The following is a 23,679-nucleotide window of genomic DNA, read 5'->3' as shown; positions in this document are numbered from 1 at the left end:
AACTCTCCAGGAGGATAGTTCTCTGTGGGCTCACTATAGAAATGGAAGGATATTATTACTTTGGGGTCTGCCTAGGAACCAACTTTGTTTAGTGTTTTCATTATCAACCTGGATGATGGAGTAAGAAGTACATTTATTAAACTGCAGAGGACATGAATACGGAAAGAATGGCAGGTATGCTGCAAAGCTCTGCCAAAGGAATTTGGCAAACTGGAGAAGTGCTCAGGAAGAAAGAACTGGCAGGGATAAGCACATGGTGCTGCTCTTTGGCAGGAAGAGCCAACGGCAGAAGCACAAGGTGTGGAGCTGGCGAGGTTCTTCAGTTCTTCCTGAGACCTGGAGTCTCGAGGAACTGGATGCTCACCTTCAGTCCCATGACATTGTGGAAAAGGCAGTCAAAACAGCGGATGTACAAAGAATGAGAACTGTGAGGCTAGTGAAGTAGCTGTTTGTTACTATTTGCTGTACTCCGTGCATTTTTGGGTACTGCTCTTTATGAAAAAGATGAATCAACAGCAGGCATTCAAAAGAGCAACAGGAATTAAGAGATCTGGAAAACATCATCTACAAGAACTGACAAAAACGGAGTGTTTATTCCAAAGAAATGAAGAATAAGGAGCCAACCACAAGAGCATTCAAGTAACATGCAACACAAGAAGCTCAAGTTCTTGCTGCTCCCTGCCAAGCTGGGCACTGAAGCACTGTTAAGATTACTGCAATCGCTCTCCCCAGTCTTCTTGCAAGTTTTAACAAACTATTCACTGCATCTTTCCAGGAGCAGGGGATACCACATTAGAATCTAGCGATGACCGCATGACTGCAATTATCAGGTGGAAATTCAATTTGTTTTGAAGCAAATCCATCCATTCTTCAAACTTTAAGTTAAACTCTAGGAGTCCCTAACAACTGCGTTCAGGTTGCAGGGCACTGACACTGACAGGGCTTTCCCTTGCCCAGAATGAAGAACAAGAGCATGACACAAACTGAAGAAAATTACTTTTGACTCAATTATCCATGTTAAGAAAGCTCACTTGTGCTTTCGCAGAGGCTGACAGGTAACTTCATCCATCTGATACCAGGAAAATAATTGCAAGTTGATCCTGGTGTGAGACAAGAGCAAAGTATGAGCCCTTAAGGCCATCTGTGTAACAATCGTATACAATTATATTCCCAGACTGTTTCGTTCTGCATATGGTGAGCTGGCAACCTCCTCTCTATGACTCTAAGCACAAGATATAACATCCCATCCTCTGAACATTAATCCATTTTTCTAGTTATTTGTTGAAAAATCATTAAAGAACATTTGAAAACATACATAAAATTTGTAAAACAAGTCCAAATGGAGGGATTTATTCTGGATTTCGTGACAACAGATAAAGACAAACCATCCACTGAATGAGAAGTCATTGATTACAACCTGATTCCATTTAGGATGGGTGAATTACCAAGAACAACTCTGACTAGTAACAGGTCCATGGCACTTCAGAAGGGCACTAACGCAACTGATTGGGACAAAATATTTACATGGGGAAAGCAGTGAATTCACCATTTCAGTTTTAAAATTAGACTTGATACTGTTCTTCTGGGTGATACTTCAGCCGAACACAAATATAATGGCTTGTGCTATTCAGGAGGTCAAATTAGATCTGTGGATTGTAGCCTTTACAAGTTGTGCTGCTGCTGTCTCCTCCTCTCCTCCCGTGCCATTACATCCTTATCCCCAAACTCTCATTTCTTCCCCTTGCCATTGCTCTTTTCCTTCCTCTGCTCTTAAATCTTAGGAGTCTGTAAATTCCATGCAAAAGCTGGTCCTTTTATATACACTTTAAAATAAATAAAAATTACATTCATTGTTCATAGTACACACTAACATGATCTTGAATAGAAAGCCTCATCTGTGACGCAAGGTCAGGTTACAGAATGATGTCTTTGTAAAACATATTTAACTAAAGCTGAAGTCCATGGAGGTAAAAAAAGCCCTCTCAAATGCAGGACACACAGAGGAACTCTCCTCAGACCAAAACGTGGCAAATATGACGACATCATATCTGCCCACCGTTTCTAATTAGGTGACCTTCACAATGTCAGCTCACAGTGTTCTTACCACTTTCTCCTTGTAAACAATGTATTTCAGCCACTTGAAATCCTGCCATTTGAATCCCGCCAGAACAAACAGGGAATCCTTCTCATACTGCTCCATTTTCTGGATTGCACCTTCAGGATATGTGATCCGGAGAGTTGTCTTGCCACCCACATCTTTTTCAAAGCCCTTCACTGGAGCCGAGTTCAGCCTGCAAGGCAACCAGAGAAGACCCTGTCATGGAGTTCCACTTACACTCATGATGATACATGTTGATGATACAGCAATCACTGTCGGGCAAGAGCTCCTGGTAGGCAGCTGCTACAGCAGCAAATGTTAAGTCTTGCAGTTCTTCATCACAAACATTTATGAAGCTTTATATCAAGTGACAACAGTTTAATTAGAAGCTATTTAAATGATTTCATTGAATATAACGCAAACCATTTCTGCATATCCACTCTTCTGATTTAAATTGGGTTGGAAGCTTTGGAAAAGGAAACTGAAAAATACTGTCCTTACAAATTTAGAGGTACAAACTAAGCATTAATATTTTAACATCCCGTCAGTCCCGAGATATCTTACTTGGATTCTGCAAGGCTGGGCTGAAATAGAGGACAGTAGTTTAAGTGGACTGAAACTGGTCTGATGCTCCTACCCCAGTCTGGAGCTCACACTGCTCGTCTTACCTGCAGTGAGACTGTTTAGGGAACTAAGTCTGCTAATAATTTTCAAAAAACCCCAAAGGAACCATCTCCACCTAGTTTAATTCCCCAAACTGGCCAATCCAGAAGGCGAGCTGCCCTGCAATGCCAACGCAAAGGAAGGGGTTGGGTTGCACAGCAGGGTAAGGCTCAGCACCACTGCAGTCTTACTGATTCAGAGGAGTTTTCTGCTGTGGAAGCACATCCCATTCTGAAAACACCCAAGCAGACACACAGCTTTGCTCTTGGGCACACTGATTTCTAAGGGAATGCTATGAGTTTAGCTGTGCTTTTGTTAAAACACCTCTCAGGGACAAGGTCTTTTCCCTTCAAAAAACAAACTGCTCTGTTGTCAACAGCAATGATGACTTTCATGACATTAAAGTTATTCAGAACTTCTATTTAAAACTAGAAACCCAAAGCTGAGGAAATTTCAAGTAACTTGGAATACAAATCCTGCTGACATCGAACAGCAGCCCCTGATGGAACAGCATTGCCTGCTTGAATTATTGCAGTCTTCTTGACTTGGGGTAGTTCAATATACTGGAAAGTGCTTATGGACTGCAAATTTTGCCATGTAGGAATGTTAATGAGGATCTGGATTTGTCTTTTTCAGCCTAGATAAGCATTTTAGGTGGGAAACCTTTTAGTAGAGGAAAAACCCTGTATACAATCTGAAATTCTATTCAAAACTAAAGATAATAAATTCCTATGCATTTTTAGTAAAAATACTTACTTTATCATTAGGAATAAAATATTAAAGGGAAAACAAGAATCAGCACCATCACAATTTATACAGAAGATGAAGTTTTATAGTTTAGAAACCCTCACTTTGTACCCTGACTTTGAGGTATCAAGACCTGACTGCTTGCAAAAACAGTGCTCCTAACCAGCCTTATCCCTTGCTTTTTCCTCTGTTGCTGACGGCGCGTTCACACATCACTCGCTTTTGCTATGGACGTTATTTAAACTTCGAGGCATTGTGTCTCTTTGGGGTAGATGAGCTTATGTAATGTAAAGCACGTGGTCCTAAAAGTAACAGAGATAAATACAATGAAGTACTAGGTAAAGAAAGCTCGTTATACATATTTTCATCCGTCTACTTGAAGCTGAGGGGAAGGTTAGCGTCCGCAGTCGTTCCAAATGTCAATGTGTAGCTCTTTGGCAGGGTTTTCCCCACCCCAGCTGCTGGGTTCGTTGTTCTGCTGCTTACCTTGTTAAAGCTCCCAAAACTTGGGACCCCTACTTTGCATCTAGACAGGAAACAAAACAAACCATTTCCCCAAGTAAAACGAACTCAGGTCTCCAGCAAAGGGCCAGAACATGAGTTGCTGACAGAGTCATAGCGAAGGAGTCCTGCTAACGAGCCAGCACTGTCAGCCCCACGGTCAGTGCCCCAGGGGCAGCGCAGGCAATGGAGCGGGAAAAGTTCTGGCAGCCACAACCCGTGTTCACAAAGATGCGTACTACACAGCTTGAATCCTTTCTCAGGCAGGACATGCTGGTGGTTATAAACACAGCTAAATCTTAGAAAACCTCAGTTAGGATGCCAGGTGTCCTCGTGCTGCCCATGGACAGGCAGTTTTCTCCATAAGAAGTTTCAGAGTGTTTTTCCATCTCTTATCTTCTGCCGACACAGGGAGTTTAAGAGTCACTGACTCCTAAACTAAGCACCATGAAGACCCTCTCAAACATCACTGAAGTATCATTATCAGGTGAACCCCTATCTCATTCTAACCAGGAATTTCTGACACATAACTTGTTTTTCCCCTGTCTGCAGTCAATCTAAGGAGGCATTTCAGAGCACTGATGACTGACTGCTGCAAGAAGCTCCTGCCAGGTAAACAGTGTGACAGCTGGGAACAACATCTGCACTGAAATTTGATAATATCCAGTTAAAAAAAAAAAACAACACAAACCCAACACCAGTAACTGCCTCACTCCAAGCTGTTCTCAAACTGTCAAAGATGATCTGACTCTCTTCACCACAAGACCAAAATTTCTTCCTGCAATTAATGACCCTCACATGGTAACACACTATGCATCAAAAAACTCCAAATACTGCTGGATCACTCCTTTGTTCACAATTCTACCGCATTTTTTTCCCCTTAAAATTCATCTCCTAGATCCCAAATCTGATCCTTCAAAGGGAGTTTTGCAACCCATGTAAAAGGATGCTACACACAAGGGACTTCCCCAGGAGCAAAGGAAGCAGTTGGATACATTTACGAAGTTTGCTGTCACCTCCTCAGTCCCACATCCAAGCACATGGCTTCGTTTAACCTTTACAGTTGACTTTTCTCTCCTTTATCCATCCCACAAACAGCACAGGTGCTCAGCTGCCCTCTTATCCCCTCAGCCTGCAAACTGACTTAGATTTACTGATGTGGAGAGATAAGGTTGAACTTTTCATTTGGAAATTAAATAGTGGACTTTCTGATGTAAATCTTAGTGGGTGGCTTAGTCCAGATGGATTGAAACTGGACTCTTGCTACTTTTTGAACAGTCTGAGCCCAAGAAGAGACTGTAATTGAATTTTAATTCACCTCAAATAACTGCAAGTCACCAGACTATGACAAGCAGTAAGAGCTCTTTGCTAGCAACTGATAGTGAGATGAACTAGGAGAAGGGCTATAAAAGTTTCATCCTGTTCTGAACAGTCATCCCCGTGTCCAGAGCACTGTTGAGGAAGAAGGGAACTGTTCACAGGAACAAAGGATTAAAACGGATTTTGGTCTTTTTGTCCAGAGTTGGAGAATATTTATTAATCTATGTATATTCTGTTCTTTCCTCATATGCCCAATACTAGGCACACGGGAGAGAAAGGAGATCATGCTAAATTATACCTTCTCTATGCCTGAAATTCTTTTACTAATCCTTTTCTTTCTTCCATCTCAGCTAAGAATTTGCTATTTGCCATCATGTCTCATGGTTGACTAAAGTTCAGAGAGATTATATCAGTTACGTTCCCTTTAATATGAAATCAGTTATCTTACTAAGGAAAAAAAAAACAGCTTAGACTAAATTAAACCAGTTTTTATAAACTTGCACTGTGGTTTATCCCACTTTTTTTATTTACCATCATAATATTTTCTTACTCATGATTCAGAACCTGCTATAAAGCTCTGCATTTTTTTCAAGTCAGACTAATGGGTCTGAAGCTCCCTAGAGCACGTCCTCCCTCCCTCCTACACACACTCTCTCTCTCACTCTCCATTAGTACAGGTATTATGTTTGTTAATCTCCAGTCACCCACAACACCTCCCTGACTTGACAGATTTATTACTAAGAGTTATGACTAGACCTGTGATTTCACATATCAGCACGTTTTTCAAGCATTCTGAGATGGCGATGATCCAGGTCCTCAGCAAAAGCAAGAAGTCCTAACTCTGACTGTGGTCCTTTCCACTCCTCTGCTGCTGCTCCCTTATTCAACATCATCATCCGCAGTGAAACAGAGGCAAAGTATTCAGTTTCTAGGGTGCACCTACAGCTGTTTAATCATTACCTAGTCCTCACTCACGGAGGCTTACTGTTTGCTAAGACCCTATGCTGCACTGTTCTTAGTTCTTCCCATTCTAACTGTAAAGTGTAGGTCCTGGGGGAAGCTACACATGTATGACCAACAATGTACTTCGCTGTGCTACCTAGGTGATATATCTGGGAGCAGATCTAATAGTACATTTTGCTGCTTCACCACCTAAGGGCATCGCAAAAGCAGCAGCTTTTAGAAAGGAGCTACGAAGAGAAGGTTCAAGCGGACCACATTCCCAAACAGCTGTGGAAAATGGAATGCTTGAGGAGTGCCTTTACTCTTTGATGCAATCACCATTTATAACAAACGTTTACATGCTCTTGATTTTTTTTCTCCTCCATATTAGTTAATGCTTCCACACAAATGGATATTGTCACTAGTGTAGGTTTAACGTTTGCCTGCAGAGCATGTGAACTGATACAGAAACTGAATATATGACAAGAAAACTGTGATGCCAAAGACTCACCTGACGACAACATCATAGTCATCAATTTTTAACCCCAACGACTTATTTGCAAGTACTCCACCATTTCCCACAATAATACATCGCCGGCAGCTGAGACTGTGGAAGAAACAGAGGAAAGAGGTGATTTTTGTAACAAAACTTCAAACACACAGAGCTGCACATGTTTAGTTTGCACCTACCTGAAAACTACAGAAACCTTTCAGAATATTAAGAATTAAGGGGAAGCCAGAGATACACTGATCCCCAGCTCACCCCATCATGCCCAGGCACTACATGTGATAAACTGCTTTCAACACCTCACACCACATGTGGCCTAATGAGATGAGCTGTCAGGACAAGCAGCTCCTCTCCCCCCACACCCCTGGTATGATGGGCTTGAATCAAACCCATCTGTTTACTTAAACCTTCTCATTATTCATTTAGTACTGAAATAACAATAAACCAAAGGCTTAGTGAGGAAGTTCCTCTCTCCAAGCAATTTTCTGAGTACAGGCAGATCTTGCCAGGTTATCTGAGGTGTGCTCACCTTGCAGAGTGCCAAAATCACTGCAGTTATCATGAGACTTCAAGAGACAGAAAAAAACTATGTGGATAGAAAAAGGACCTCCCACACTCCTGTCCCATAGGAAACATATATGGAGACACAATGGGTGAGGAAGGGGAAGGAAAATAACCTTAATTAATGAAGAAACAGGAAAGAGAAGGAAAAGAACAGTTCCTTGTGGAACCGCGGGTCACGAGAACTCTCTGCAGCAGCTGTTAAAAAGTGATTTCGTTTTGAAGACAGAGAGGACTTCTTTCCAGTCATCTAATCCCAAACGCAGCTGGCTCTTCTGGCAATGTGCCTCCATCTCTGGTAGTTCACTGAAGAAATACGTGTCTGCAGAGCCTTTTTCGGAAAGGGTCCAAGGCAATCAGTTGTTTGGAGCGGATCTCTGGGCTAGGCAGCCTTCCTAGTCCCAGGCACAGTCAACTAGCCTCTTCTAGGCTGTCCTCACTGTGATCAGTCTAAAGAGCCAGCGTGAGGAAAGCTCTACTTATGTGGGGTCTGTCTTTGCAGAGCGGGGCTGGAGTGCACTTAAAGACTCAGCTAAACCACTGAGGGTTACCTCGCTGACAGAGCCATTAGCTGGAGATGCACGCAGAATTCACAGCACCAAGAAACAATCAGGAACAGCTTCCCCAGCCCAGATAAAGTTTCACTGAAGATCTCTGCCTTTCCAAAAGAAAAAATCTCAAGACGACAGATGTATTAGCCCAGTGCTCGTGTCCCTAAGGGCTGAAGAAGTGTGGATGTTTGTGATAATCAAATCACAATAGAGAAAGAACTTTATAGACAGTGGCGTAGAAAAAAAATACAGTTGTGGTGACAAGGAGAAAGCAGAGGCAAGATCTGGTTCAGGTAGTATATTGTGTCAAGGAGGAAAACGAAAGAGTCGGCACCAAGTACACACAACTGAATGACAAAGATGGTAACAGCTTTGTCAAAACCTTTAGGGAAGAGGTGCTGCAGGATGGAAAAAAGTCATAGTTCAGTTCTGGCCAAGTGACTTTTCAGATGAAAACACGCTCTTTTGATGACTACGGTAAGAAAGTTTGACCTCCTAAACAACAGAATGATGGGTGAAATACTGTGATTTCTCTATCCAGTTGTCTCTGAGCCATGTCTTTTCTTAATTTTACAACTTGAAGAATACCACCATGCTGAAATCCAAAGGCTGCAAGCTATAGACATTCCCCTCTATCCCCTTCCCACTTACCGTAATGATGCTAGCTCTTACCAGTTTTGAATGCAGATGTGTTTGTTTCAGCCTCAAACCACTTAATCGCATTCTTCCCTTTTCTGCTAAATTAAAGCACCATCTACTGTCAGCAGTCCCTTCCACATCTGCATGTGATCCACTTACTGACAAACCCCTGTGTCTAAACATCTGCCTCTAGGTGGATAATCATTCATGGGTCAGACTGGTGAGCACGAGCTGCTGCGTATGAGATAAAGAACCAGTTCCACCAGCCAAAGCTGTTCCAACAGCCTCTCTTCATGGCCCTGTTCCCACACAGTACTTGTAGACTGATCGAAACCCACTCTTAATTTTCTGTTGACCATACACACCGGAGTGAGCTCATCACATCTCTTACTGTATGGCAGCTCTCCTAGATCTTGAGTCACATTTGCCGTAACACTCTCAACCATTTTCAACTTCTCCCCAAATCTCTGAAGCACTGACTCTGGAAGACTAGCATGCGGAGCTAATGCTGCTCAAAGCAGGGTCCCTTTAACATGGAGATTTTATGTGCATCATTCCAATGTTCTTTTTATAGTAATTGGTTTGCAGAATATAATCCTCATCTTGTAAGCATGATCTGTTATCACCTCTGAGATGTCAGACTTTTGATTTGGCTCCAGTAAAGGACTGCTCAGAAAAGGGCCCTATGAATTCAATTGTCCTACTCCACACTTCCTCCAACCTTTGGCTCTAGCGAATTTCCTAGTGTAATTTTACATTTCCTACAGATTGGTCTTAACCGCTGCAAACACCTGCCAGCAGGATTACACTAGAAGGGTCACTATAGGATTAATTCTCAAGCCTGACAGTAACTTTTTAAAGCTGTGTGACATATCCCTTTCTTAAAAAGGATATGTCTACAATGGTGTTGTGTAGAATCAGAATATAACAGACTGAGACAAATAACTAATGCCTATCTTAAAAAGGTTACCTTTATCAATCTTCTAGTTCATCTAAAAAAAACCCCACCTTCATCTACATGACAAGATTTCATTTTCACAAAATCCAAGATAACTGACATCAGTTTTGCTGCTATCCTGGTTCTGCTCCAGATCTAACTCTCCAGGATTTTTCCTGCAAAATCAAGCTAATCAATTTACAGCCACCTCTTTGTCACCTCCCATACTTCTCCAGGAATGGCACAACACTTGCAGTTCTATTCAACATTCCAAGAAGGGTTAAAAAGCAAACAGTAGTAAGAAAAAGAACTCTTTATTTAACTCTTTAAATGCTCTTCAATGCTCACTGATTTAAAAAAACCCCATATAATTGTCATTTAACATCCTCATAGTTACTAATAAAAACACAGAAAGTATTTAATTTTGCTATAAAATGGGACAATATCATTCTATCTTTACCCAAATAAATGAAACAAATACTTAACCGAATGTTTCTTTCTTTACTCATCATAACTTATAGATTAATCACCTTTGTCCAGCTTCATGTCTGAACCACTCTTATACCCTGGTGGTCTTGACATAGTTAAATGCATCCTCCTTTTTCCTTAAGTCTGCAGATAAGATTTTACAATAGTATCTTTTTGATGCTAAGGTCCATTCTTAGATCTTCTAGCAGCTTTTTCTTAAATTTGCTTCAGAAGTACTGTGTCCGCTCTCATCACAAAGCTGGAAGTTTCTGTTGCACACTCAGAAGGCAGTACTCAGGTGCAGGTTGCTTTCTTCAGGTGCACAGGATGAAGATATGGTGAGTCTTGGACTTTGCCTGGGTTCTGCACATCAGGCGTGCAAGTCAAGTCTGGGCAGCCCAGACTGTTTTGATTGAGACAGGCAGAAAGGTGAGGTAGCTTGGTCTCACCAGCTTTGGCAGTCACACTGTGGGACAATGAGAGGAATGCAGGGCCATCCTGATGCCACTGTGAAAGGAAACTATTTGGCAGGGACATCAGGCACTTGACCTCACATCCTGATCAGAAGTTTGGACACTTGGCACCAGCGTAGCTGGGCTCCTTCACAGTCAGCATCGACTGATGGTGCCTGAGCATGGGAAACCTGCAAAGCCACTGCTGGCTCCAGGCAAGTTTCTGGCTGAAGAAACACACCATGCAGGCGGCATCAGTTACAGCTCAATTGTTTCTCCACAAAGAGGTGTGCAAACACATTTTTGTTTGTTTACATAGTATAGAAAAGCTGTATTTCTTTTCCAGAAGAGCTGAAGGACTGAGCACATCAGACACAGCCCAGGTTCCAGTTTGCCACCAGGGCAATACGAAGGAGGGTCAGACTTTCCACACCAGAAAGACTTTCCCTAAAGCCCTAAGTTGGGAGCTGCAGCCAGATGTACAGCTTCTGGCACAGATGCTCTGAGGTTGAGCTCATCTACACCAAAATAGATTTTCTTCAACAATATAGCACCATAAACACATGTATGGGTTGTAGCAACTGCTGCTTCCTCTTCCTCTCTTATCAAAGCACTTTAGGGATTTGTCAGGGGAGAAAAACCACAAAGCCTTCCTTTATGCAACTTTGGAAGTAAAGGCTTTGAGAAAAAATAGAAGAGAATAATTAAAACCTACATCTTTAGGGTAACTGGTGCTCAGGGAGGTGTACCATATTCTGGTTTGATCTGGCAGCTGCTACTTAAACTGGTGCTATCAGCCTGAGCCAGAGGAAGACACACTTCTCTTCCGCTCTATCTAAAGTTCCTTCCTCACTTGTTAGTCATATACTGCATTAGTAAAGACTCCTCTTGGTTATAAACTCATTCTCAGTGTTTCTTCATTACCACCTGGAGGCAATACAGAAGGGTCAGTCAGGCTTTTACATTTATATCTTTTCATACAAAATTTACAGGTCATCACCAGAGAGATTTAACTCAAAAATCCACTGAAGTCCAGCCAGCAGAAAAGCCATGGAACTAGAAGCCAAGCCCTGATCAATCTGCAGAATGAGAGGCAGGCCACTGGAGGAGCCACCAAACAAGCAGTGAAAACATCAGAGATGTCAAGCTTGGGAAAGCCAACAGAACGCAAGAGAACTCTAAAGGGTCAAAGGCAAGGCCTATCAACATCTGCATTAGGGAGAAAGACTCGGCAGCACTTAAGGATGAGGACACTAATTCTCAAGTCCGCTGGATTTCCAACCTTCCCCAGAAAAGCTCAGAGATGAGTTGCAACCGTCTTCACAAAGAGAACTGCAGCTTTACCCACCTCCTGCCCTGGAGCAGAAGCAGGTTACTATAAGCAGTTCAACACAAAGATGCCATAACAAGGACTCATGAAGAAAACTAAGAAAGCACGGCATCCCTTACGCTATGTTACAGATGTGAACTACAGCATTTGTTCGCATGCCCTCCAGCTGTGCTAGTTATTAACACAGCCCTACTCACAATGGAGGGATTAGCTGGACTGAGTTGGCAGAGCTGCTTTGGGATGATGAAAGGCATACACATACCCGGAAGGATTGAGTTTGCCTCATTTCAGCACCACGTCAGTACATTGTGTCAGAAAAGGTGCATCAGGATGCCCTTTCGGCACAGGGATAATCAAACAAACAAGTTCACTTCCAGGGCTTATGGGAGGCAAGTGAAGGTAACATCTGATGGGACAGCTTTGTGAAGAGGACAGAAATGGAGAAGCTTGGGTGGGGACAAGACCAAAAGCTTGGTGTAGATCCCCCACCACACAACTCTAATCCCCTCTTTCCTTCCTATGCTCTCACACACGGCTCTGACCTCACCTCTCCTGCCTTTCCCACCCTTCCCCTGGGAAAGCTGCATTCAGCGTGTGGTTACATGAACACTTGCTTCAATAGGCTCAGCACCGCTCACCCTCCCCACCCATCCCCAACCCTCTGTCTCTCGTCCTGCCGTTGCAGCGCTGCTAACGCAACTCTTCAGTGGGAGGGGAGCTCTGTAAACGAGGTCACTGGAATGACCCAGGTTAAGAGAGAAACAACTTTTAAACTGGATTCGTTTCAGTGACCCACTTTAAAGCCCCTCTTCAAACAGCAGCATCACAAGGAGAGGGTAGGGAGCTAGAGTCCAAGAGCAGGCAGCATACCCAAGTCTTCGTCTATGCCCAACTCACCAAGCAGGTTTCCAAGAGGAGCACAGTGGTAGCCTTAACACCTCCTACAGTACCCCAGCTCTCTCTCGTAAGAACCCCTCTGTTGCAACTCTATCCAACTACTGCTTTAGGCTCCCACTTTGCAACTTGCGACCTCAAGCCTTTGTTGTCCCTTTCTCCCACCCTAGCTTCAATTCTTATCTTTCCTCTCTCAGAGCTGCTCACTTCGAAGGGCTCTGGGAGGTACTTAACTGTGAGGCAGTATGTACTACACAACCAACATCCACTGCTTTGTATTTATCACAAAAGTTCCCAGGAAAACAGTATTTCCCCAAAGTATCTATGTGTTTACAAGCACACACACTGCCAAACCTTGTTACTGCAATACTATAGAAATACATTTCTAGCTTGTTCCTTAGATCTCGTCCATACTTGGTATCTCAAGAGACTTTACATACATTTAATGAAGGCTGTGTGTCCTATCTCTGCACCAAACCTACTATAAAGAATGCAAAACCAAAGTAAGCAGCTCATGCTAGAGTGGCTATGTTTCACAACCTCCTAAGAAATTACTTTTTTAAAAAAACCAAAACACATTCCACTCCTCAAAAAAAGAGGTGTGCAGCAAGAGTCACAATCACATTAACCTTCCCTGCAAGAATCTTCCACCTGCCCTCTCTGTCATTAACACTAATTTCCCATAGCGAACTTCTGAAAGAATCTATATGTGGATTTTTCAACAGATTAAAATCTTAACTCTCCAACCAGAGCTGAGATAAACATCAGAAGGGTGATACTCAGTTGTGTTCAAAATCTCTAAGAAGGTCATTTGCAAAATGATTTTGCCTTCTGGACATCATTTCTCAAATTAATCCAAACTCTGAAGGCTAACCCTACCCGGCACTGCTGTGAGGCAAGGCAAACTTCAAAGCAACTTAAATTAGCACATGGATTGCAAAAAACTAAGAATAAACTTTCACATAGAGAGTAACTCCCAACTCAAGCCTTTGACACCACTTCCCCCAGCATTCTCCTGGAGAAACTGGCTGCTCATGGCTTCGACAGGTGTACCTTTCACTGGGTAAAAAACAGGCTGGATGGCCAGGCCCAAAGAGTTGTGCTGAACACAGTTAAATCCAGTTGGTGGCTGGTCACAAATGGTGTTCCCCAGGGCTCAGTATTGGGCCAGTTCTGTTTAGTATCTTTACCAGTGACCTGGACGAGGGGATCGAGTGCACCCTTACTAAGTTTGCAGACAACACTAAGTGGGGTGGGAGTGTGGATCTGCTTGAGGGTAGGAAGGCTCTACAGAGGGATCTGGACAGGCTGGTTTGATGGGCTGAGTCCTGCACTTGGGTCACAACAACCCCATGCAACACTACAGGCTTGAGGAAGAATGGCTGGAAAGCTGTTCGGTGGGAAAGGACCTGGGGGTCTTGGTCAATAGCCAGCTGAATATGAGCCAGCAGTGTGCCCAGGTCACCAAGAAGGCCAATAGCATCCTGGCTTGTATCAGAAATAGTGTAGCAAGTAGGACTAGGGAAGTGATTGTCCCCCTGTACTTGGCACTGGTGAGGCTGCACCTTGAATATTGTGTTCAGTTTTGGGTCCCTCACCACAAGAAAGGCATTGAGGTGCTGGAGTGCATGCAAAGAAGGGCAAGGAAGCTGGTGAAGGGTCTGGAGCACAAGTGCTATGAGGAGCGGCTGAGGGAACTGGGGTTATTTAGCCTGCAGAAAAGGAGGCTGAGGGAGATCTTATCGCTCTATACAACTACCTGAAAGGAGGTTGTATCGAGGTGGGTGTCAGTCTCTTCTCACAAGCAACAAGTGACAGGACGAGAGGAAAAGACCTCAAGTTGCGCCAGGGGAGGTTTACATTGGATATTAGGAAAATTTCTTCACCGAAAGGGTTGTTGAGCATTAGAAAAGGCTGTCCAGGGAAGTGGTGGAGTCACCATCCTAGGAGGTATTTAAAAGACATGTCGATGTGGTGCTTAGGGACATGGTTTAGTGGTGGACTTGGCAGTGCTAGGTTAATTGTTAGACTTGATGATCTTGAAGGTCTCTTCCAACCTAAATGATTCTATGATTCTCTAACTACAGCAGGCAAGATTCATAACCAACAAGAGAAATGTGGGGGAAAGGCTGGAAAGCTTATGAAATTTGTCATGGAAAAGTGGGCAGAAGAGGAGCTGGGGCAGGAAAAAAAACCAACGTGTTTAGAACACAGGAACTGTGCTATCACCCAGAGTTCAAGCAAGCACCACTGCTTGGAAAGTATTACCAGGGCTTTGAAAAGAGATCATGTCCCAGTCAAAAGCTCTGACAGCTTCCGAAAGAAACTACTCCTAAACCACCTCTGGCACTAAACCAAAACTGCAGGGCAAAGGGAAGGAATAACAGAAAAGCAACGGTAGGAAAGACTAAAGGACTATTACTGGGAAGCTGATTGTAAACATGCCAGTGAGTTTCAGAAGCAACCTCTACAACAGGACTGAAAAATCAAAGGACCTTCTTCTAAAGGCATCAATTCAAATACTGCAGGACCCAGGAGACTGCTATCGCATCCTGGCACAGGCTTGGCCAACACGATCACACATTCCTGCTTTAAGAGCCAGGTATTAGTGAAACATTGTTAAAATAAGCCAGTCCCTTCCTTCCCTTTCACAGTTTCTTGTGATCCTGTTGCTTTGTCAGAAAGGCTGAAAAAGAATAATGTATTTATTTAAAAGCTGCTATTTACTTATTTGAAAAATGGGCAATAGGGTATATTGTGACACCCTATGAAACAAAAGATTAGGAAATAGTCAAAAGGTAAATGTTTTTTCTCCTCATGTTTGACTTAACAGAGGTCTCCAGAGTTTACAGATTTACTGGAAAGAGGACTCCATTTCCAGCTCCTGATCTACCTCCAAAGCACAGCCACATTTATTGGAAATATCTTCTGGCAAAAATATATAGCAGAATTTATTTAGGATGTGAAAAATAATCGCTTCTACTCCTTCTATTCTAAAAGGTCCTCTTCTCATCTTACCTGTCAAGAGCTGGAGTTAGACGGTAATCTTTGGTTGCTGACAGGATGGCTTTGATCAGATTATCTGGGGAGAAAGGAAGAAGACATTAGGAACAAGTTCTCACTTCTAATGGAAACTAACACCAAAGTGATGTAAAGCATCTGAAGTAGTTACTTGCAGGAACTGAAATAAGGTTCGTATTAGAAATAAACACTTTAATTTGCATATTCCTATTTTCTCTGGAAAATGACCTTCCCACACTGGCTGCCAATGCGTCAAATTCTGATGCAGTGTGAAAATGCCTTGCACAGACAGTGACAAGAAACAAACCCAGTACAGTTTAAGGCGGTGGTTTCACTCCAGCTTCCCTGAGATTGCAGTTTTGCAAACACTTCAGACATGAAAAAGCCCGTATTGCTGTCATTGCTTGCTTTCAGACAAGCTTTTATGCAGCTGAGCAGTGAACTGGATGCAGGAACAGAACCAGGCTAAAACTGATGCTTTTTCTTTTCTGGGGTTACCTTTTAGTTTAGGTTCAGTTCCTCAGTCTGGATTTCCCTGTGGCAGAATCCAATGAAACCATCACAGCTGCTTAAAGAAATGCCCATGGAACAACCTACACTGATAACCAGTGAATGCTGCAGCAACCAGATGGTTTAAGTTATGCAAGCGTAGACACATGCCCAAATTAAATGTATTAAATTGCAGAAGCACAATGATTACACATAAATAATTCTATTGTCGATGGAAATTTTTGAGTCTGCTTCCTTCTAGATTTTGTCCTTTGTCCCCAATTTTTCCACCTCGCTTCCTCATAAAGGTCCAAACCTCCTTTATCATGACCCATCCAGGGCCAAGAAGCAGCAATGCTTTGGCTATCTGGATTTACAAATGCACCAGTAACTTCAGAATGGCTGTACCGGCTCCAACAAAAGGTTGTCTGTCTCCAAATCCTGACTTTAACTGTGGCCGTAAGCAGATGCCTAAGAAAAGTATAAGAACAAAGCAAACCGACAAAACACTTCCCTGAAATTCTCTTCTACTATTTAATTATTTTCAATTTAATGTGTCAGGTATGGCTTCTATGTATCTGGCAACCATCAGTGATTCCTCTTCCATCAGCTCAGGATCCTCATAGATCCTTATGGACTTTCAATCACTTCCCTTTCCTGATTTTGAATATGGCTTCTCTGAGCTTCATTTATACTGGAAAACATAGTGAACAATTAGTACCCCTTTGCTGTCCTTGGGAGACTGAAAATATCTATCATATCTTTCCCTTAAATATATCGGTCAACTAGTTCAAAAGTTCTTAGGAAATAACCAGTCAAAAAGAATTAATAAATCTCAATTCTTTACAAAAGATTAAAAATGACACAGGAACATGAAGAAGACTGACATCAAGTGATTGTTTACAGTGAACTTACATAGTTTTCCTGATAGACACTACTTATTGCAGTCAGCACAGTTAGGGGAGTCCCTTTCAAATAAAGAGCTCTGTTCATATTTACTACATCCCACTGCAGAAACTGCAGGACCAGGGTGTGGGACAAACACACGAGCTCGAGGCAGCCCATGTGCCAAACAGCTTTGAACCTGATAACAAACGGGAGAGACACACAAGGCAGACAAACAAAGGTGATAAACAGAAAACTCTGATGGTTACTTTTAGATTTGGGGAAGTTTTTGACATGGCATTACAGACAGTCCCTGCCAACCATTACAAGCTGGCAAACGTGCTTACTTTCAGAATATCATATTTTGGAGTGGAGTAAGGAAGGAGGCAATTTGTAGGGTAAAAGTAACTTACTTTGTTACCAAATAGTGTTTTTGTTTAACTTTCCTTCATCTGAAGAATTTCTTTTGATGCATTGGCAGCAGGCTCCTCCAACAGGAATGCTATTTCCCTAAGTCTGCAGCAACAGCAGTAGGTTGTTGTGACCTCTAATGGCACCGTGCCACACTCCTCTCCTTGGCCTGTCTCATACGTTGACTTTTACTGGACAGTATACGCTACTGTGGTTGTTTTTCCACAGTCTCGGAAAAGAGATCAAAGGATTGCATGTCAAGGGCTGCAACCTCCCATCTACCAAACTTTTCTTATGTCAGGTTTGCTCTACCACCCGCAAGCTAACACCCTGCACTACTTGGAGGCTGCCCGTTAGACCATATTAAAAAGCACATTAAAGGAATACAGTTGACTAATGCACTTAAATAATTCATTTTTTTCTCATCTTGCCAGCTAATTAGTAATGCCTTCACAGCGAATGCTCACAGAATGAAATATGACTACTTTAGGACTAGATATGGCAGCATTTGGGAAGGGGATGCTCCCCGTTTCCATCATCCAGAGAGAAAACACAAACAAACGGCATCCAAGAGGTTTGGAAGTTGCACAAATCACAGCATTATCATTCAAAACTGCTGAATGAAGCTCAATAAAAGACAAAATACTTCACTGCCAAGTGTTGACTCATAGCAGAAATGAAGGTGGCACAGATGCCCTCAGTGCCAGTTCTTCTAGTCCATCATCCTCATTGAAAGCCAAGAGCAGGAGCCATGAGCACTAACAGGGAAAGCTAATGGCCTGGGCAGGGGAGAGGCACTAGATCTTTTTGATTGAGCTTGAACTCTACTACACTGCTGCTCTGGTGGACAACTTGCATTCAGCACCTTGCTTACTGGCAACATGATGGAAGGACAAGACCTCCTTCAGAAGAAGCTTCTGTATCTTCTTGGGGCAAGGTTTGAAGGATCAGCAGATGCTGCTGTGGCTGACCTGCAACATTCCACAAGACAGTGAGAATATCCACAACAGAGAGCCACTGGCAGAATCTTTAATCACAGCTGGGGCAAGGTGGAGAGTCACTTGCAATCAATACTGCAAAGACTACTATCACAGATAGCTACCTGCAGGACACAAAGCAGTATTCATCTCCAGACTGTGATTAAAGAAAATCAGGGACCAGGAAAGCAGGTGCATTATGTAAAGTTAATTGATGAAGCATGCTTCCTCCAGGGTAAGTAAGAAATTGAAAGGGTGATGAATATACTTTGCCTTATATAGCTATGTAGTGAGTGACAATAAGGAGTGCAAGTGCATGTGACAAATGCTACAAAAAAAGATTCCTTCCTGTTTCAAGTAACAGGATTTGTGCGTAGCCAATGACTGAACACTGATCTGTTAAGGACTGAAAGCAAGTTTTGCAACGGTAAAAGAAAGGGCAAGTCTTCAAGGCCCGAGCCACTGAGACGGCTCCAGTGTATGCATAACATGATTGGTGTCCCTGTGATCTAGGCAATAACTGACATGTTCTATCTTCATGCAGTAGCTTCTGGGCAGATAAAAATTGCTCCACAGAACACTGGCAGAAAGGCTACCAAACCAGTTTTGATGTTGTACACGTCGATGCTAAACTTCTAAACAACATTCCCTGATTTAGTAGTAAATCTAATCAGTGGCAGACCTGGTATGCTGCACCTCAGGCACCAAACCCCTGCACTGGGGTGGGACAGCAGTGGGAACAGCTGGTACCCAGGGCAAGCAGTTTCTCTGGGGTAGGCATATTCTTAAGGGAGAGAGATAGAGCTCATGGTTGGGCCCTACTTGCATCGAACACAGCAAAGAACAAAGAACAGAGCAACCCAAGAATAGTATTTCAGGGGAACACATTTTGTTCCTGATAACTGTCAGCTTTTCTCCATTCATCCGTCCATTTTATTTTCCTTTTGTTTTTTTTTTTTTTTTAAAGGCACCAGCTGCATACGGCCCTTGCTTTAACATGAACCCACGCTTAAAAGCAAGATTGTTTTATTAGGGCAACAGCTATGCAAACAATTTGTTTTGATTCTTTTTTAACCCAGATGGTTTTCCAGGTTGTGAAGAAACCATGGCACGGATGCAGACACAATGCTAGCCCAGGCACAACTTCTCTCCTGCTTGGCAAGTGAGAAGAACAGACATAGTAGTGGGTGTGCTCTGCCTTGTACACCAGTGCACCAAGGGGGGGCCAGGAGGTGCCTGAGTGTACATGTTCTGAGTACTACAAAGGAAAAAATCCTTCCTGTTACAAGCAACAGGTATGTGTACACTCACCTATCGCTTCCAGGGTCCAGGCACACAGCCAGCTCAGGTGTAATAGAATTCATCAGCTCAGACACATCCCTATTCAAACAGGTCTTTCATTCTTTCAGGACCATTTCCATTCTGGAAAATTTTCCGCTACTTTTGTTCAATGCAGAACCCCAGCAAATCAGCCCAGCAGACATGTCTCAGCACCATATGCCCAGAAACACAAACCATGGAGAGCACAGTGCACAGGCCCGCAGGGCTCCACAGAAGGTCGGCTCAGACCAGGCAGAATTTATTATCTGCCATTCATTGCTGGCACAAAGGCAGCTCCCACAGACCTAGCGGCTCTACGGCATGTTTAACCCGGGCAAGAAGAGCTGGCAGCACTGTTCCATGGCTACCTTGCACTCTCCTTGGAATCCTTCAGACATACTGAGCAGGCAGGAACAGAACAGCTCGGGCAAAACCGTGCACTTCTTCCCTGTCACTCTCCTCCCCTAACCAGTAAGGATAAAAGGTGAATTAATCTTTAAAAAGTGTTTAATCATTGGCCTCTTCCCAGCTGCCAAACAGGCAGCCCAGCAGGTACTCATTGGCTGCAGGTATGTTTTGTGAAATACAAACTTCCCACTGGAAACTGCATTCAAACACCAAACTCGTCCATTCAGATCATCCGACAGCCATTCAGTGGCCACAGTTTTGGTACCTGCTTGAAGGCTGAGTAAACCCAACAGCAGTATCTCTTCCTGTGTACTGTTCCTCCTGTTCACCCTTCTGAGATTCAAGGCAGGCGTTACCAGTACTAAATCCTTGCCCTGGTCTGTAGTCAAACAATGATGTTTAGATGGCAATGGCAGTGCCATCATCCTTAGGGCTACAGACGTTGGCTGCCTGGGAGTGGAATGCATCTCAGGAGCAGCTCACTGCCAGCCCGTTACTTGTGTTAGCTTCAGTAGCTCACGTCGGAATGAGCAAACTGTAATGCGGTGGTTCTGCTTACCTGAAACCATCCATATGGTAGGCATAAGAACACAGGGTATGTGCGTATGTCACATCTAGGGAGGAACATAGTTTAATCCTACTTGAAGTATCAGGCAGGGGAACTTATTCCAACAGTAAAAATATGTGGCTTTTATGCAGCTCCTTCAAGTCAGAGGCTGTAAGGTGATACATACATATGCATATATAAACATACATGAAGATTCCCGAATTCACCCGCTCAGGTCCTCCACCTGTCCTCCTCATTTCTGAAAGCAGTAAATGTCCTTATGAAGGTCACAAGGCAAGTAAGTGACATAACTGGGAACAGAATAAGGCCTTTGACTCCTAGATAAGGAGCTCTCTGCAAATGCCTTCATCTTCAGACAGCCCCCTGGCTTACATGTTCTTCACATGGGTCTGCTACCATCCTTTAATGATAAATTAATGGAAATTAACACCAATATCCTGCATGTTCAGCCTCACTTTCTCCCATAATTACGTAATGAACACATCACCAGGGCAAGCAATCTACTGCACTTTTCTGCAGCCATGGTTTATTTACTGTATTTTTTTCTTGCCATGGAGAACTTAGATTATTGGAGAGAGTGGGAGATTATTTAACTCATTCATTTATCAACCACTATGCACACACTATTACTATACAAACAAAGCAAGAAGCCTCTGCATTTTTTCCTCCCATCTAGAGGAGGAGTTGACCACATTTATCTAAGAATCCTGAGTTATCATGACATATTCTATCAGCTTTGCCTTATAACATTAGAAGATTCAAAAGCAGCTCAGGACTGCATGATTTCTCTGAAAGCAAGTATGTGTTAACTCCAGGCTGACCCTGAATTTTTCAGACATTTGGCAAAAACTAAAAGTAAATAGTTAGAAATTAGGCAGGCAGTGACCACACAGTGAGAACCAGCCTAAGTCTCAACTCTAGCTTTTTTCTCTGTTAGTTACATGGAAGAGTGGAGACCTTTACTGTAAATGTCAACAACACTTAACATTGTTGTTTCTAATGTATTAGCTTCTCCCCTGTATCATAAAAAAAGATGAGAGATCTTTCCACTTCACAGGGCTTACTGCGTGCATCTCACAGGGTCTACCTTCTGCCTGCCTTGGAAGTAGGCAATCTGGGCTGTTCATGCACTCTCAAGTGGCCAAGAGAAGAGGCTGTAATTTTTCAAGTTATCCATACCAGCCATCTTCAAAAATCAATGAGTCTACATGCCCTTATTGCCAGCAGTAAGTATCTGAATACTGTGCAGTAAGGTAAGGGAACAGTGTGCTGCTGAGGTCCTTTGTGTTTGCCCTGTCAGCAATGGTCAGTGTGCCCCTCCACAGCTGGTCACCCAGCTACCACACCTTTAGCCAGCACTTCTGCTAGGCACTGGGCATCAGCTTCAGCTTTTGGGAATACACTGACTAGAGTGAGGTCGATGGACATGCCTGAAGCATGCCTGTCTCCTCTGCATATGGGTCCCTGTCCCATGATAACAGAATGCCACGTGTGTTTCAGCTTTGTGGGGAGAGTAAGCTAAACACTATTAACGCTATGAATTAAACAAATGGCAATATTTACAAACAAGCTGTAAGCACAAACCCAGTACATACGTTGTTTTTTGGGTTTTTTTTTTACACTACTGGAAAGTTCAGCTCTGTATAAAGTTCTTTCTTCAGCATTTTCTTCCTTAAAATCTCACGCCATACAGGAGCTGAGAAGTGATCTTCTACAGAAGGATTTGCCACCCTGGTGCCCAGCACAAGGCCATGGACCCACGTCTTACCATATATTCTGTCCTCTAGTTCTCTCGCAGAAACACCATGTCCAGCTGTAGATACACAACATTATTTGTATCTTAGTGAAGCTGGGAATCCAGTGAGTACAACAGGTATCAAAATGAGTCTGAAATTTCCTGTACCATTTCCTTTTATTATCGATCAGCTAACTTTATGAGGTCTATGCAGGAGAAAGCAGCTACAAAGACTTCCAGAACTTAGAAGCAAATTGCAAAGACGTGAACTGGCTCTCAAAGACAGTTAACTACAAACTGCGGGAATCTGACTCCAAATCACACCTTGCGTGTAAATACAAGAGAATGGTCATTAGCTGTACTAGATTTAGGTGGTTTACTTGAGATACACCTTACTAACAACAGGACTTAAAACTGCCACTGCTTCCAATATCCCAATACTTTCATTGATGATTTTTAATGGTATTAAGACAAGAGGCATATAGTGTTGCATAGACACAACAGAAAAGAAGAAAAAGAAAGAAAGACTGAATTCGCATGGTACCTCCCTAACAATTTTAGGAAAACCTGGCATGCATTAAATGTAAGCTCCAGAAAGCCCTTAAGGCCTTTTTTTTTTATAACAAGATATAAATAAAACACGTAACATTTGGACTCTTGATTTACATCATAGTTTTGGAGCCTTCCGGGATTTTTTTCCAAGCTTTTCTTCACAACCAAGAGTTTGTTTTTTCAGAATACAGGCTCAGTTCCCAACATAATCCCAGGGCTTGGAAAGTTGGAACATTAATTTAAAAAACAATTATGCCAAAAAATGGGCAACATTTTGCAATAACCAGGCATTAACCATTTTGACCCAAACTCAAATCTGATGCAGAGGAAGTAATAAAGTTTGTAGAAACAGGCTGATTCATGCCAAATGAAAATGGACCTTGAAAGATTCACAACGGGCTGTCTGAAGACAAGCAGGAAAATAAATATAGTTGTTAAAGAGGGCTGTTCTTCCCTTTGGTGCTGCATTTTTCATGCCCCTTCGCAGGTGGTCAGGCAGTACCTTCAAGGCCAAAAACCTCAATAACTACTACAGTAATTTCTAATTCTCCTGTCCCTTGCAGAAAATATATTAAGATGCGGCACTCCAAAACACAACAGCCAGAGAAGATGTGCTCTTCCCTCTAGGAGGTAAAAGATAGGGATATTATCAATACTTCTAGGAAGATCTCTAACACAGAGTCACTCTACTAACTGCAAACT

At 42.8% G+C, this 23,679-nt stretch overlaps 1 protein-coding gene across 1 annotated transcript in view; it reads right to left on the bottom strand.

Moving 5' to 3' along the window:
• Positions 1–23,679, bottom strand: part of ST3GAL3 (ST3 beta-galactoside alpha-2,3-sialyltransferase 3) — a 184,252-nt gene that overhangs the window by 42,522 nt on the left and 118,051 nt on the right. Inside the window, 3 exon segments of the mRNA XM_086617229.1 lie at positions 2,105–2,291; positions 6,783–6,878; positions 15,630–15,693. Of these exon segments, the coding sequence (XP_086473355.1) occupies positions 2,105–2,291; positions 6,783–6,878; positions 15,630–15,693 (347 nt within the window).

Source organism: Tauraco erythrolophus, chromosome 10 (genome assembly GCF_009769465.1).
Source record: "Tauraco erythrolophus isolate bTauEry1 chromosome 10, bTauEry1.pri, whole genome shotgun sequence".
In the NCBI taxonomy this organism is placed as follows: Eukaryota; Metazoa; Chordata; class Aves; order Musophagiformes; family Musophagidae; genus Tauraco; species Tauraco erythrolophus.
The sequence above is the reverse complement of the archived record's forward strand: the minus strand, read 5'-3'. Positions and strand labels throughout refer to the sequence as shown.